Raw genomic sequence first — 16,607 nt, 5'->3', positions numbered from 1 at the left:
AATAGCCCTACTGAACATTTGGTTTCAGCAGGGAGACGACACCGGCATCATGTGCTGGCGGCAATCTCTGACCTCCTTCGCCAAGGTTCTCTGCCAGGGGAGAACATCCGAGGGAGTACCATGAGATAAGTATGGGGGTTCGGACGAGTGTTCTGTAGTCCCATTGGGGAAGGCGAAATGTGTCGGGTAGGGATTGCAGTCAGGGTCGGAAGAGAAAGGAAGAAAAGTAGCAGGGTGAATAGCTGATGAAGTGTCCGAGGCAAAGCTTCCTACTTCGACGCGGTCAGTATAAAACGTAGGTAAGAACAGGCAGCGCTGACGCACGAGAAGCCCTACGGGTGGGTTTAAACCGGCATACGCATCTGACACGACCACATCTTCTTCGTCTTACAGCTAGTCTTGAGCTACAAGCCCAACTGGCGGCACTGCAGAGCCCATGGCCAGCAACCTGTAAAGCGAGCTAGTCGGACTCAGTGGCCGGAATGGAGCGAAAACAACTAAACGCACACAAATGAAGTTCCACCCCCTCAAGACCTCCAACCGTCGCACAAACACCTCCACGACTTTGACCGAGACGCCGTTGTTCTCCTAGATTCGTCACGTCCGCCCTCCCCTGGGCAACCGGCTCTAAGGTCCACGAGGGGAGAAGGAAAGCACGAGTGCGTTACACGCACGTTGCTTCAACGAAGGCGGACGTGAAACCGTCGGAAGGATGGGGGAGAATGGCGGAAGGAATTGGTTTGTTGGAGATAGATATTCGAATCTGCAATGCGGAGCAAGATGCCACACAGGCCGAGGTTCTCGTGCGAAAGCCGGCGGTGTATTTGGGCCTGACTAGAGAGAGGACAAAGCGAAGGGTGCTCGTGTCACCTTCCGATGGCCTGCAACGCGTGGTGCAGCTTTAGTAGTAGCTGGAAAGGGGCTGAAACACTTCTGCAGACCGATGCCAGGCGGCACAACACGTAGTCTCACTGCTCCCCGGCGCCCACCCTCGATTTGGCCTTTTTATGAATATCGGACTGCTTCTCCGTGATGCGACTTCGTTAACTTGTCTTGAGCACCAGCTGCCGAGAGCTGACGACTTCAGAAAGGGTGGAGAACTTTAGAGTAGAGACAGAGAATAGGAGAGGACGCGCAGGACCGTGACACGAGCGTGGAAAGCAAAAAAGACGGTTGTGACACACTCTCCTTTTGACATCACGACGATGACGGAGCCGCCGCCGAAACGCAAGCGCTCCGACTCTGAGGCCGCGGTAAACCTCCTTACGCGCTCAGACGTGTGGTTCGACGACGGAAACATCGTCGTCCAGGCACAGACGACCCAATTCCGCGTCTTCCGCGGCACCCTCGCTTTTCATTCGCCCAAGCTCAAAGCCCTCATCGATGCGCTGCCCGAAGACGCGACTCTCATGCTGGAGGAGGACCCTGTGGACTGGGAACACGTCTTTAAGAAGCTTTTCCACCAGTGTGTCGTCAAAGTTTTCATTTCTTCTTTCGTCTGCTCATTCCTCGGTGTCTTAGCGTATACCCAGACAAAGAGCCGCTTCCGTTCGCTGTAATCGCAGCGTTCGCCCGTATCGGGAAGAAATACGAGATAGAATGGCTCTTACGCAACGCCGTCGAGCGCCTCAATCTCGCATACCCTTCGACACTCAGCGTATGGCTAAGTTCCGACGAAAAGAGCGTGGAGCTCGCTATTGTGCCCGAGCCACCCTTGAGTTCTGCACATGCCACAGTACTGGAGCACGTCCTCGAAGCTAGCATCTTGGCCCGCGAGCTCAACCTAGCGCGGCTTCTACCCATTTCATTCTGGTGGCTTAGCTCCCCCGCCCGCTTCTCGTTACTCGTAACACCCCGCCGCCGCCGCGCTCTCCGAAGCCGACAAAACGTCGATACTGGATGGGTTCCAACAGCGCGTCAAGGCACAGCAGGAGACGACGTTGCGATGGCTTCAAGAAGCCGGCAGCCCCGACTGTACTCGAAAACAGCAATGCCCTCTCTCTCGCCACCAAGTATTTGTGTCCGTTTTCACAAATCTCGGGTGTGAAGCATGGTTTTGGCAAACCCGCTGGGCAAAAGATCTTTGTCAGCCGTGCACTACTTTGGCGAAAGCAGCGCACGACAAGGGAAGGAGAGACCTGTGGGAGCGTTTACCGTCGTTGTTTAATCTTCCGCCCTGGGAAGAGCTTCTTAAATAGGTGGGTCATCGACACCTTCCATACCGCATTCCTGAGCACTTGCACAGTTCACTACTTGCCTTTTGGAATCCGAGAATTGTGAATAGAGCGTTATTTTGAAACTCCCCCACGGTGCTGCGGAATTAACCTACAAGTGAGGTATGTAAAATGCTCCAATCCACGCTCCGCGCATCTTCTGGCGCCAACATGCGCAACGCAGTCAGCGGCAACACAAGCAGAAAATATACAGCAGTCCCAGGCAAATGAACCGCGCGTGGAGGTCTGGCAGTAAATCACATACTTACCTCCCATTTACCGCCGATATATAGACTGTAGGATCACTCAATAAACTACTCCTGCACAAACCTGCATTTTTATCGGAGTCACAACCCAGCTCATACAGTCTATCTTGTGATGCAACAGTTAAACCGCTGTAGGGTGCTGTGAGTTGAAGCTGTTTCGAAACCCGTTTCGAAACGGTTTCAAAACAGGCGTGAGTTTTGAATTCCGCTGAGGTTGACAGCGGTTTCGAAACAGGGCCGGGATGCCCGACGCGTGACGGTCACAGCTCCGGCGATCCGTAGCCCGGCTTGGCCGGCCTAGAGTCCACGGATACAGGTCAATCACATGGCTCAGGAGGGCCCAGCCCCTCGGATGAGGCTTTGACACCCACCGTCTGTGATTGCTCAGTTTTTGTTCACTGGCGGCCGGCGACGGCGTGCGGGCCGAGGAAATTACCTAACCCGGCCCACCTGTTTCGAAACAGTTTCGAAACGGGCCTGTTTCGAAACCGGTTTCGAAACAGGTGTGAGTAATTACTCACAGCACCCTAAACCGCTGGTGCATCTATAGTTCCCATAGCTGGGTTTATTTAATAGCTTTGGCTATGGTTATGGTGACCACAACAAGATAGCTATAGCAAACCGGGGTTTCTGCCCAAAAATGGGCCCCAAAGTAATTTGTGATAAACGGTACATAGACAAAAAAGTTGTATATTTTAAGTGACCTAAGGCTCCAACTCATTACTATCCATATACACTCCAAAGCTGTATTATATTGGGATATGGATAATATTGAGTTATAACCCAATATATTGAGTATATTGTACAAGGGGGCATCATGATGTGAATGGTGGAGCACATGCCAGTTTTTGTTTTTAAGCCTTAGCCCGGCGACCAACCAACCACGTGACCATTAGATAAGATAAGATATACCATAAAAGGATATATTTGATTACAGATGTCTGTGAAGGTGGGTGATGATAAGATTGGTGACACCAGGGTGACATGCACAGTTTCATAGCACTTTCAGTCTCTGCACTTTGGGCAGGGAGCCCTGCCCAAAGCCCCAAGGATATGAACATCTTTCTGCCCCAAGGCCACCAACGCCACTCCAGTTGCCACTGTCACAAGCTGTCTATATTCAGTACCAGCAGGATTGTAGCAGGTAGGACAGACCACAGCTTTACAATCCATGTTCTTCATTCTGACATGGTGGCTTTTGGCCAATGAGAAGGTTGATAGAGCTAGCACATGCACTTCCTTTTGGCCTGTGATTATGCTATAGCTTGCAAAGAGCTTTCAACAAGTTCTAATGCCTATTCTTAGCTTATTCAATGGTCAAGCAGGCATTCTGAGGCTATTGTGCATTTGACCAACCCATTATTAGCCTAATAAAACCCAAATATAATCATTGACAGAAAATATTTTTAAGCCCTCCCTGGGTTACCAACCACCCAGCATGTGGTCAGATCATCACATCATGATGCCCCCTTGATATTGTAGATAATATATTGCTTCAAAATATTATTTTATATATCACAATCCTGAAAGTTATTAACTATTGAGTATAGTTCTGCCATATGCTAGGGACCATAATAACATCTTAGTTACAGGTACTGAAAGTCTGAGAGCTGCAAAAAGATGACATTGAGGTTAACCAAGGATTTAATAGTCAAATATAATAGTAAAACAGCACAGATACCAGATCAAAAGATAAAATGCTGTACTATAAAATTCCATTGACAGAAATGCAACTGAAAATTTAATATAATAATGAGGTTGTTTAGATGTGTCAGTTTGTGGATCAGTTGGAAGCTGTGGTTAAAGTAGCATCTGAACTTTTAGTTATATATCAGATATAATAAAAAACTATAGTAACAAAGACTCAGAAAATACCTCATCTAAAAAAGAAGTTGACTTGATAACACCTTGTATAACCCACAGATGCTGCCTATATAGGCCTACGAGAAAACTCAATAGTATAGTCTATAGAGTATCTATACAGTATATACTCTATACTACAAAAAAATTTGCTACCCTGTCTATATATATGGATTGTATTGGGTTATAACTCAATATATTGAGTATTGTATTGTATTTGGTCAGAGCCTTAATTTTAACAACTTGGAAAGATAACAAATGAAACTTTAGGAAAGTAACCTTGATCTGTAAGAGATTGGGGCATATATCGAGTTATCAGATTGGACTCAACTATAAGCTTTTCTGGCTACAATTTGTAGCAAATAAATGCACCAAACATGCTACAAGATATAAGACCATATATATCAAAAATCAGGGACAGCACCAAAAGTGTACCTGATATATCAGAAATAAGTAACAATTTGCCATTATACATGACAAATTGCGCTTATATATGACAAACTTAATAAGAATGTGATATGACTTTTTTACAAATATTTGGGCTCAAATGAGGTGCACTTATTGTCTATAAAATATGGTCAGGAAGGAGGAAGTCACAAAATATGCTATATTTGATGCCTCAATACAGATTGTAAATCAGATACCAATTTTTGCAACTTTTACTACAAATCAATCAAGCAGCAAAAAAATGCTGTTGTTGATGATTATAGCATAAAGAAATTCCAAGCATAGGGCATTTCAAGGTATGATAAATAGCTGAGCACAGCCTGTTTATCTTTCCCTGGGAAAGGGTTTGCTAAAAATTTAAACGTTTTGAATAGAGATTGTTAGCACTTGGTTTTGTAAAATATTTGAGAGAAATTGATCCAACAATGGGAAAAAATTTGAGAACAAGGTTCAAATATTTTAAAGTGAACATCAACAGATTTTACCAGCCACTTACAGCCACCATACAACTAGGAACTCCCAATTTCTTGAAGGAAAGCTTTGGCATTCAGAAAAATAAATATGTCTGCAATTTAGAGGCCAGTTTAAAATTGCTTCAGGCTGATTTTTGTGGCTGATAATAGAGATTATCAGCAGCAGATTTTCGACATAATTTGAGAACATTTGATGTAAGTTTTCACCAGCATTTGAGCTCCACTTCATGAAGAACTTGGTTTTCTTGCTAGCCAGAATGAGAGCTGGATGGTGGTGACAAAGAGGATGTATAAGTCATTGGATCCTGTGACTTAGAGGATTGTTTTCTCATTCAGAGAAGATGACTGAACACTAGACTTTGTCACAGACTCACAGGTGGTATGACCCATGACGGGCCGTGATGACGGCCAGTGCAGGTACAGGTGCTGGTTGGGTACTGGCCTGGTGCCTTGGACCTGCTGACCCGTCAAGGCCGGAAGCTGTTACGTTACTGCTGCTGATCAAATCACACGGGCTTTGGGCAAACGGGCTACCTTCAACTAGAACATAAAGTTCGGTTCAGAGTTCAGTTCAAAGCCAAACCTGAACTTTAGTTCAGGTTCGGGGTTTGCCAAAAAAAGTGTCCTGAACCTGAACCGAACCTAACCTCACCATCTTTAATTTTGCTAGATCATCAGGTAAGGTCTGGCATCTCAGATCTGCCACTTGCAGCCTTAGACCCTCTCATAATCACTAAGACAAGGGGTCACATAGGGTGCAGTTTTTTTGATTGGGTTTACAAACCAGTTCATAAACCAGTGTTTATAAACACTGGTTTGTAAAGATTTCATTGGTTTCCTGGTTTACAAACCAGGATAGTCATGTGATTAAGTACTGTTGTATTTTATTCAATTCGAATGCCAAAAGTGGTGTGACATTCAATACGAAAATATCAATTCGAATTATTTCCTAATTAGGAAACTCTTGGCGCCGGAGGCGCCCGGAAATGTCATAAATTGCCTTTTTGGGAGAGGATTTTGAGCAAAATGGTGTGACATACGAAAAATTTCGAATTTTATAGCTACTGTGACACGTGACATACGAACTGAATAAAATGCTACAGTACTACCAGCTGATCTAGATCATTAATTATAAGTTCTGTATATTACTCTTATATTAAGCAGATGTCGTGTGAATGTGTGCACATGTTTGGCATCAGCTTTAGCAATTCATTTACTCCACATTTCCACTTTTGGGTTCACTGCTGTTGAAACCCTAATTTGGTAAGAAAAGCTGTAAAGAGTCTAATTGGGACACAAAGCTGTAAAACTAAGATTTTGCACCAAGTACCATAAACAAGTCTAATCCAAGGCTATTTGTGATATTGTTCTTGGCTGTAACATTAGTATGTAGGGCATGTAGACCTTGAGATTTCATGAACTCATAAATAAAATTAGCACATTCAATCTTCAAAAGCTGTGAAGCAACGTTTAAAAGCTGGGGCGTAGCCCCAGCCTGTCTAGTTATATATAGTAAATTACGACCTGTACCACTGGTCCACCCCCAACTGAGAGAACAGAGGTATGAAGGTAATGCTTTCAGCCAGAATTCAAAGCTAAAAAATTTATCTTATGACATCACAAGTGTGGTTACATGGTTTACAAACCGGTTTATAAACACCAGTTTGGGACACCGAAAAGTGTAGACCATTTTTAACACGCAAATCTTCAAAAACTGCACCCTAAAGGGGCGAACAATAAGAAAAGAACTAAGACGATAATTTTGAGTTTTTGCAGATAGTGGGTTGCACAGATGATCATTGATCAGTTTGTTTCCCTAATTTTTATTCGCAAAAAACTCAGGATTTATTCTTCAAGTTTTTGATTGAGTTTTTTTTGGGAGAAAAAGTACTTCTAACTTTGCTCCAGTGGATAGCCCAAATATGTAATGCTATTAATACACCTAGGAAATGAGCAGTAGAGCTGATCAATGATCAATCAAACTCTAACCAAATCAAATCCTAACTATTGTTAACTATTTGGGTTTGCTTTTAATTAGAATGCACAAAAACAAAGAGTTATGTGATTGTATTGATGGAGGAGCAATATGGCTCGACTCCCCTGCACCTGCAATGTTAGTAACTTGCAATTTACCTGCACCTGCACCTGTTTATCCTGCACCTGCACCTGCAACTTAATTCTGCAATTTATAGAGTTGATTTCCACAGCAAAACTGAATAGATGTGACGGCTGAGGTGTCACAAACTACCAGCCTTCTGGGGATCAGTTGATTTTCTATCACAAAATACATGCAGCCTTATATACCTAGTGGAACCAAATAACACCAAATAGCCTAAAATACCAATAATTTGACTTTCTGTGACTTTGTGTGACGTTCTATGCCTTATTAGAACACTCTAGAACTTCGAGTCATAGTGGCTGGGGCTCTAGAACCTTCCTGGCGCTTCCCATGAGTCATATTTCCTTATTTGTCCATTGGAGTCATTCATGAGTCATACTCTTCCACAGCCTTCTGGGTGCTTCCCGGCTAGAAGCCTGCACTGCCTGGCGCTTCTTATGACTCCAAATGACTCTCCCACTGAACCTTATCTGCATTTTAGGGTCTAGATGAGTCCAGAACTTGTACAACTGCTCATAATTGATTGTTTTGCATGTTTATGCATGTTTTTGTGTTCTGAGTGTGCAAACATTGAAAATAAAATTATTCCAGTGTTTAGGACGATTTTAGGTGTGGTTCATTTGCCTGCCTATCACTATGACGGTATCCGCATCTAGCCAAAATTTTGGAATGCCGGGTTATCACCATCACCATCATGAATTCAGTGCCTCAAGGTGCTCCACACTTCATAGCTCCACCGACTCCGATGAACGCCGATAGTAAAGGCAACACCGACAGCTCCAAGCTGACGCACAACAAGCAATACTACCTCGACGATGTCATGTCTGTGTTCCAGGCGTGTTGTCTTCCCTCAGGCTAGACCCTGCATGCCACGTGTCGTATGCTGACTGCACAGTGCTTCTAGGTCGAGGACCAGCTCTTCAAAATCCACCGCCATTTCCTCGTGAAAGAGTCTGAGTTCTTCAACATGATGTTCCTCTGCCCACGAGGCCCACACAGTCCTGATGGTGCCGATGACGAGCATCCCATTCAGACACCGGGTGTCACGCTCGCCGAGTTCGAGGCGCTGCTGGACTTCTTCTACACTGAGTGCGTCCCTTGGTTCTCCTTATACTCGCGCGCATAAGCCTGAGCTTCATTATCTGACTAGCACATACAGCAAATTCAATAACGGCTCTCTAGAGCTGCACAAATGGCTCGACCTCCTGTCTATCGCGACGTGCTATGACTTCCAGCGCCTCCGAAAAGGCGCAATAGATGTGATCGACTCGAACGGCCACAGCCTTTGGGATTCTCATTGGGGGCTGAGCAAGGACTTCCACCCCATTGAGTGCATAGTTCTAGCAGAGAAGCACTCCATCCCGCACTGGTTGCCCATTGTTTACATGGAGCTCTGCAAGTGCGGGACGCCGATTTAGTGCTGGCCAAATATGATTATATTATTTTATGGGCATAATATATTATAGTCATATCATATCCAGAGCTCCAACACAATAATATATTTGTAGTATAGTATAATCATATTCAGTGGCAAAATATGAATATGTTACGAATATATTCAACTATAATCTAGTATGCATATCTCTTCGTATACTTGATATATTTACTGCTAGAAAAAAAATTCAAAACATAAGATGCATGCTGGATTGTCAGGGCAACTTCCTACTAGGCCTCTCTAATTCCAACCTTCAAGTTGGCTATATAGGACTCTCAAGATACAATCAGGGGCATTGCCACTAGCATTAGGTTGGCCTGTAGACACTTGATCAGGGGTTCTACACTAGGGTCAACCCAAAGTGATCACTCCTGACACTTGTTCCCAACTTGTTCCTAATAGGTGTAATGCATGAATCACCATAGATAATAGATAATATGTGACATTTATCAGAAGTAGGGCTAACTCAGACTAAGATTAGTACTATGACTGAGTACATGGACTAAGAAAATAGCTGTGATCATCCACCTTACTATATTTGAATATTCTGTGACTATAATATAGTATAGTCATAATATAATATAATATATTCAAACAGAATCATATTCAAGTGATCCACCAAGGGCATAATATATTCATAATATTCTGAATATATTCAATATTTAATCAACCATAATATAATTCTGGCCAGCACTACGCCGATTCAACTGTGGGAGGCGCAGAAAATCGGTTTCGAGAAGACGGTCCTGCTCGCGGAGGCGCGTGAGAAGATACGCGATAAGAAACACATAGTTGAGAGACCCCCGACCCCACCGTTTGAGCCTGAAACATCCCTACACTCTTTGCTGGCACCCACTACACGGCCTGTGTTGCCAAACAGCTTTCACAACAACAGGTTCCGGGTAAAGACGATCATCGATGCTGTCTTCAACCCGCCACCTCCAGCGAACGATGGATGAATTGATTGTCTGTAAATATTGTCCATACTTGTGCGAATACGGAGCCGTAAAACACAAAAAGGACAGCACATTCTTGGGTAAATGATTGCAGAACGAAGGGTAACTGCGGCGTGTTCCGCTCGTCGTGCTCTACCGAAGGCTGCCAGGATGTTGCAGAAGAAGAACGCCATCGTTCTCTTCCATGCGCAGAAACCAGCCATTCGTCCTCAGCCCCAAGATCTGCGCACAATTGTTCATCGAGCGAGGGATCCGCATGAGCTGATGAAAGTGACCACACAGCAAACAGATTCCATGAATGCTGCCAGACAATAGATGAGTGGAAGCACCTGGTCCCTGTCAGAACAAATAAGGCAGGAGGGCATTCGAAATTGCGGGAGAGGAGAGGCTGCACCACCATGACGAGCCAGCACACCATGCGGAGAACGAAGGGAAGGGAAGAGGGGCTGCGAGGGGGATGGAGGGATGGACTGGTGTCGTTTGAGGGAAAAGGATCTTTAATGCATTTAGCAGGGGCGTGGGTACAGCCAGCGCCACGCACCACAACCAGACACGCCGAAAGTCCCAAGACGTCTCTGTAGTGACTGTGCTGGGGGAAGGACCAGCCAGTCGTGGGCATCGAACCCGATGGGCGGCAGGGCAGAGCCGGTCGTGTCACTGCAATAAGAAGGTTAGTGGCTGGAAAAGAGCCAGAGCAAGTACACGCACACTTCTGCAGACCGGCGCCCAAGGAATAGAGCATGGAGAACACTCTTTTCCGCCCTTCCACCGCCGTTCTGGGTCCTTCGCAACCCCTACTTGCGACAGGGCGACTTTGCAGCTGCCAGCCAGGGTAAAGTACTTGTATGCAGCTATGGAGATGGTGTGGAGGGTCCGAGTACCGGTGGAGTGTCGCAGGACATGAAGAGGCAGAGAAGGATGAGTGTGAGGACACTCGACCCGCTTGACATGAGGGCGAAAAGCAAAAAGAGGCGGGTGTGACACACTCTCCTTTTGACATCACAACGATGGCGGAGCCTCCGGGTGTGACACACTCTCCTTTTGACATCACGACGATGGCAGAGCCTCCACCCAAACGCAAGCGCCCCGATTCCGAAGCCGCATCGGACACCATTATCCGGTCAGAGGTGTGGTTCGAAGATGGAAACCTCCTTGTCCAAGTGCAGACGACGCAATTCCGGCTCTTCCGTGGATCACTCGCCTTCCATTCTCCCAAACTCAAGGCCCTTATCGAGGCGCTTCCAGAAAATGCGGCCCTGGTCCTCGACGACAACCCTGCGGACTGGGAACACGTTTCAAAGAAGCTCTTTCACCAGTGCGTCGCGCAATTCCCCTCCCGTTACTTACGCTGAGCCATTTTCGCCTAGTGCTTACCCTGACAAGGAACTGCTTCCTTTCGTGGTTATCGAGGCATTTGCTCGTATTGGCAAGAAATACGAGATACAATGGCTATTCAACAGAGCCAGAAAACTCCTGAATGCGGCATACCCTTCTGTCCTTGACGTCTGGCTGTCGGCACATCTCAACCACACCGGTGCAACCGCTCATGCACTCGAGAGCAGCATCCTCGCTCGAGTGGTTGACCTGCCACACCTGCTGCCGGTGGCATTCTGGTATCTCACCTTCTCTCACCGAATATCTGGGCTCGTTACCGCTCGCGCAGCCGCGCTGTCTGAGGAGGATAAAAAATCGATTTTGGACGGTTTCCGCAAGCGCCTCCATGCAGAATCTTCGACGACATTGAAATGGCTTCAAGCCGAAGGCAGCGACAAGTGCAAAAAACAAGGCGGGAGCGAATGCACCGTGGCACGGCTGAAATTGTTCGCTTCCATTACCAAAAACTCTAGGGGACAACGTGGATGGTCATGGCTCACCAGTTGGGAGAAAGACCTATGCGAACCATGCATCGCTGCTGGCAAGGCTCTGCATACAGCGGGGGTGCGCGATCTATGGGAGTGCCTGCCTTCCTTGTTTAATCTTCCGCCTTGGCATGAGTTACGAAAATAGGTGTGTGGTGAAACCTGTTTTTTCTTCCTTGGACTGACTCCGAGTCCTCCGATAGGCATATTCTCGTCGTGCATGTAACAATGAACAAACGATCATGCATTATTTTGTGCCCACTTAAACTACCCCTGGCACGCGGGCGGTGGACTCCTACCCGCACGAACTCATTGAATGTGAGCGTTCAACGATGAACAGAAATAATATTTAGAACGTCAATCTTTACCGACATATGCGTATTCCGACCGCCAGATGGCTTCCAACTTGTCCAATGCCTCCTCACTCACATCGACCCACCCTTCCTTCTCTGCCTCCTCAAGCCATTCCGCCCCCACGATGTCAAAGCGATGCCCCGCCCAAGGACCTTGATGGATCTTTTCATACCGCATGCTCACCGAGGAGTTAACCGACCAGCAGATGTGGCAATATAGCAGGTCTCCGAGATGTGTCTCCCACAACGGCACCGATGCCTTTGCGTAGAACGGGGCCCGCAGTTCTTCGGACTCGCGGTAGGGCGCCTGCATCTCCTCGAGCGCTGCCTCTCGCACGTACTGCCGCGTTGTGAGATTTCGGAGGACAGCGGTGCGCGGCTGGAACGGAGGATCTTTTTGCACCACAACGTTGGTCAGCATTCCTGGATCACCGAAGAGCCATAGTGCATCGCCCCGGAAGCCAACACGCTTGAAGAGCGGGAGTTGGACGCGGGATCTGATGTTAAGCAACTCGGAGACAGTCATGGAGTCCTTGTCATTCGTTGGATCTTGTTCGTATTCGGTGATGCCGTTGGGGAAGAAGTGTTTGGGCAGTTCGCTGAGATCGGTGTCCTCCCCAATTACAGCCAGCTGGTCGCCGGCCCATGAGCACGTCACCAAACCCTCGTCGGCACACAGCAGCGCATAAATTTGACGGCGGCCGACGTCCCAAAGAAGTTGGCAAGTCATGCCAAGCACCAGCGCGTCAATGAGATCGTCGATGAAGCCGAAGATAGTATCGAGAAGCTCCAGCGGGAGCGCAACCAGGCCAATGGCCATTTCCCTGTCCGGAGTATGGATAAAGTATGGCAAATAGTATGGCGCACGCACTTTGGGTTGCATTCCGGCAGCCTACACGGTTTCATGTCGATGCTTACATATTCCCCAGGTGCGTATGGCCATACACAGACGTCGAGCGGCGGCAAGCTTACTCTGCGCAAGAACCAGTGCAGTTGGGCACCTGGATGCCCGAAGAAGAGGATCTCCCCCAGCTTCGTTGGATCTGTATACACGTCACAGCGTTTCGAAAGGTTTTTCAGCGTCCAGCTTTGGCCCATGGTGGTCGGGAAGAAAGGAGAAAATCGTCGTCACATCGTGACGACGATGCCAAATTCAGGGGTAGTCCCCGATTGAGCCTTTGCCGAGGGCTGACGGGAGGAGCGTCGGAGGAGAAAATGTAAGGTGTTGGAGGTCAATCATAACGAATGGTATCGTGCATCCTGCAGCGTCCATCGGAGTCTGATTAGGAGACAAGCTCCAGGAAGAGGAGAGAGGACAGCAGGTCAGGGTTGGGAACAGTATGGATTCAATGCAGCAACTTGACAGCAAGAAACGTAGTCTGGGAGCACGTTACTGCTGCACGTATGGCCATCCTCCGCTATTCCAGCGTACATCGCACATTGCTGACGACCTGTTGATTACCCTGCCGGCGAGGGGGTGGTTCCATCGTGCGGCTGCGCTGCCAGGGGTCAGTGGCATTCAAGACGAGAAGATTTGGCGACATACTTGGTGTATTGCCAGTGCGCAACGCAGTGCCCTGCCTCACATCAAGCCTAGACCATCTGCATCCCACCGTCCTCCAGGAATCTATGCATAACTAGGGAGACGGCACGACTGAAATCCGATGAGCGGGCAGGAAATCGTTGTGACGTAACTGAATACTGGCTAACGAAGATTAGTAGCAGTGAGGAAAAGAAGATTGTAACGCGCCTGGTGGGATGTATTCACAGCCTAGTTGCCCACATCAGCAGAAAGCGCAGTCGTATTTCCGCCACATTGGATTCCGACAACTTCTCATTCGACTCCTTCCGATAGAGCACGAACGAGGAGACCTAAGGCCAGGGGACAACACATCTGAAGCTGGGAGTAGTCACCAGCAAAGGACACCCGACATGCGACGCACCTGCTTGAGAACTAGCGACACCGGAGGAAAAAACGCAGCGAGAAAGAAAGGCGTGGATCGTGATTGACACGGCGCGCACGGACCATGCGTGTTGCACGTGCCACGTCAAACGCTTTTTCCTTCCCGATTCGCATCCCTGGCCCGTCCCACGCCGGCTCGATGCTCGATGCCTGAAGCAACCAACATGTAAGGGAGTGGTCACATCGGGTCACATCGGAGCCGAATCCCATCGGCCTACAGATTTTTGTACTTTTCTGAGTCAATGCCCGCACGGCTTCCGGCGCCAAATCTCCGCACAAGACGCCCACAAGTGACAAGTTGTCCGCCGGGCCTCGGGGGCCGGGGCGATGGGATAAGTCACATGATTAAGCCATTGCCTTTTGGGGATATCGTTGGTTGCTTCTTGACCACCACCAGTGGCGCTACCAGCGATGCAATTTGGTGCGTGCTGCGCTTTTTTGCTCCCCGCACGATGCTCACCGGTCCCAGATGCGCTTCCACCAGAGCTCGTTGACCTTGTCCTCCAGCACGTCGAAGATGGCCAGGACTCATCACTGAAAGCATGTGCGAGCGTTTCCAAGAGGCTTCGGCTAGCGGCGCAGAGGCGACTGTTTGAATCCTTACAGATCATGCCGCCCGAGCGCAGGTGGCCACCGTGGACCCCAAAAGAGGCAGTCGCAGAGCTCGACGCCGTGCTGGCCTCATCTCCGGAGCTCACCAGCTGCGTCCGCCGCCTCACACTGTCCACCGCCGCCGATAGCGCGGGGCAATGGGCTGTAACCGACGTGTCGGGACCCATCGCGCGGCTAGACCGACTGCGCATGCTCGTGATCGCGTGTGACACGGCGTACGGACACCCTTGCCCGTGGGCGGACATTCATACCGCGACGAAGACTGCGCTTGCCACGCGGCTTGCGCTTGCGACTATGCGCGAGCTGGAGTTGCGGGCCGTGCCTCTCGCAGGCCTCTGCGAGCTGCTTACACTAATGCCGGCCCGGGACCCGGAGCTCTGCGCGCCGCTCCGCCTTGCCCGCCTGTCGATGTCGATGTGGGAGGGTGACATCATCGGGCCGCAGCTCCGCCGCCCGCCGTTCCGCATTGTGCCCGACTCGCTCATGCTCTACGTAACGCCCCTGAGCCCGCTGAAAGAGCGCCTGGCGGACGTCATCGACCTCTCCGCGCTGCGCCACCTGCAAGTCCGCGTCAAGACGCCCGCGGACGAGGAGTTTGTACAGGATACACTGCTTAGCCACACGACTCGGACACTAGCACATCTCTGGATCAAACTCGAGCACTTCTCGTTTGACAAATACACCAACACGCCGCCCGCGGGCACGCTTACCCTCGATGCGCTCCCGGCGCTGCACACGCTAGAGCTGTGCCTCGCGGTTCCGTGGGACTCGGACATGTCATTCCAGGTTTTGGGTGGAAGCCACACATCCACCTGGCTGCGCAACACCCTTGCACGCATTGCGGCGGCGTCGAGCCCGATCCGCAGGTTGCTTCTGTGGGTCCGCGTCGAGCCAAACATCGCGGGCGAGACATCTAGGTCTCTAGAAAAGGTGCTCGTCGACGCATTTGAGCCACTCGTCCCGCTTCTCCGCACCTGGGCCCACGCGCGCTTCGAGCCCGCGCTGACCGTCCGCCTGCACCTGCCAGACGACGTCGACGAGGTGGACCCTGATATGCGGACCGACGCCCTCGACATCGTGCGGGATGTCTTTGGCGAGTTAGACAACAGCATCGTTGTAGAAGAGGAAGTGCCATGCGCTATGAGACGGAGAATCTGAGATTTGACCTTTGATCTATCAGATTCTTTCTGCTTTGTTTACATAAATTGGGGAAGATAATTTTGGAAGCAATTGTGATTACATCATTCTTGGCCTCACACGAACCAGCTTCTGCGGGCCCTACTCAGGTTCAACACGCGCCGCGCGTAAATCTATCTCAGTTCTGTTAGACTGTTACATCTTGAGATTTGTCGCAACTCCATAATTGCTAGGATATCCAGTCGTAGGCCAGTTTGAATTCCGCACGAGCACTACAACCACACCGCTGCTGGTGTATTCTTCGTCTCCACATCTACCCGTCCGCGCTGTCGCCCCTCCTCAGCAAAGTACACACTGCCGGCTGCACCTTTTCTCCGCTCTTCGGATCCTCCGGCCCACTCCGACCGTCCGCAGATCTTCAACACGTTCGTGCACCACGGCGCTGCCCTCCCATCCACTGCTGGCGACATCAAACAACCCTTCAAATTTCACCGAATATTATTGCTTGAGGTTGGTGTGTTGAGCGCTGTGGTTGAGCTTTGAATGTGAGGTTGAGGTTTGAGCTTGAGCTTTTTTGCTGTGGAGGTTGAGGTTTTTGATTTGGAGGTTGAGGTTTTTGCTTTTGAGGTTGAGGTTTGCATTGATGAGGTTGAGGTTTTGATTGTTGAGGTTGAGGTTTTCGATCATCCAGGTAGAAATTTGACAGGTGACCACACCTACATCAAACCTTGATGGCTCTACTGATTCTTCATCGATATTTGATCTGCCTATTATTGCTATCTTGTAACAGATATCGGAGTACACTTTACCCAACAATAAACAAAGAAGATAGACTATGGGATAGGTAATCTTTAAATATATTTATCTGTAGTAACTAGTTATAACAGATGATGATGTGTTTGAAGGAAGAATGC

At 48.7% G+C, this 16,607-nt stretch overlaps 4 protein-coding genes across 4 annotated transcripts; all 4 read left to right on the top strand.

The window, feature by feature from the left end:
* Positions 1-1,193: 1,193 nt before the first annotated feature.
* On the top strand, positions 1,194-2,047 carry MIND_01286500 (BTB domain-containing protein; the record flags this gene model as incomplete). Its single annotated transcript, XM_037369334.1, has 2 exons — positions 1,194-1,465; positions 1,522-2,047. Exons 1-2 carry the CDS (start codon positions 1,206-1,208, stop codon positions 2,045-2,047), a joined length of 786 nt encoding a protein of 261 aa, XP_037214540.1. The 5' UTR covers positions 1,194-1,205.
* A 6,298-nt stretch (positions 2,048-8,345) lies between these two features.
* On the top strand, positions 8,346-8,796 carry MIND_01286400 (BTB domain-containing protein; the record flags this gene model as incomplete). The annotated part of the gene is made up of 2 exons (XM_037369333.1): positions 8,346-8,467; positions 8,529-8,796. 2 exons carry the CDS (start codon positions 8,346-8,348, stop codon positions 8,794-8,796), a joined length of 390 nt encoding a protein of 129 aa, XP_037214539.1.
* Positions 8,797-10,776: 1,980 nt separating this feature from the next.
* On the top strand, positions 10,777-11,776 carry MIND_01286200 (F-box domain-containing protein; the record flags this gene model as incomplete). The annotated part of the gene is made up of 2 exons (XM_037369332.1): positions 10,777-11,084; positions 11,137-11,776. The coding sequence occupies 2 exons, from the start codon at positions 10,777-10,779 to the stop codon at positions 11,774-11,776; spliced, it is 948 nt and encodes a 315-aa protein (XP_037214538.1).
* A 2,579-nt stretch (positions 11,777-14,355) lies between these two features.
* On the top strand, positions 14,356-15,714 carry MIND_01286100 (uncharacterized protein; the record flags this gene model as incomplete). Its single annotated transcript, XM_037369331.1, has 2 exons — positions 14,356-14,365; positions 14,414-15,714. 2 exons carry the CDS (start codon positions 14,356-14,358, stop codon positions 15,712-15,714), a joined length of 1,311 nt encoding a protein of 436 aa, XP_037214537.1.
* Positions 15,715-16,607: the final 893 nt, after the last annotated feature.

Source organism: Mycena indigotica (genome assembly GCF_014461135.1).
Source record: "Mycena indigotica strain 171206Taipei chromosome Unknown Mind.scaff0013, whole genome shotgun sequence".
Taxonomy (NCBI): Eukaryota; Fungi; Basidiomycota; class Agaricomycetes; order Agaricales; family Mycenaceae; genus Mycena; species Mycena indigotica.
Note: the sequence above shows the minus strand (reverse complement) of the source record. Positions and strands in the feature narration are given on the sequence as shown.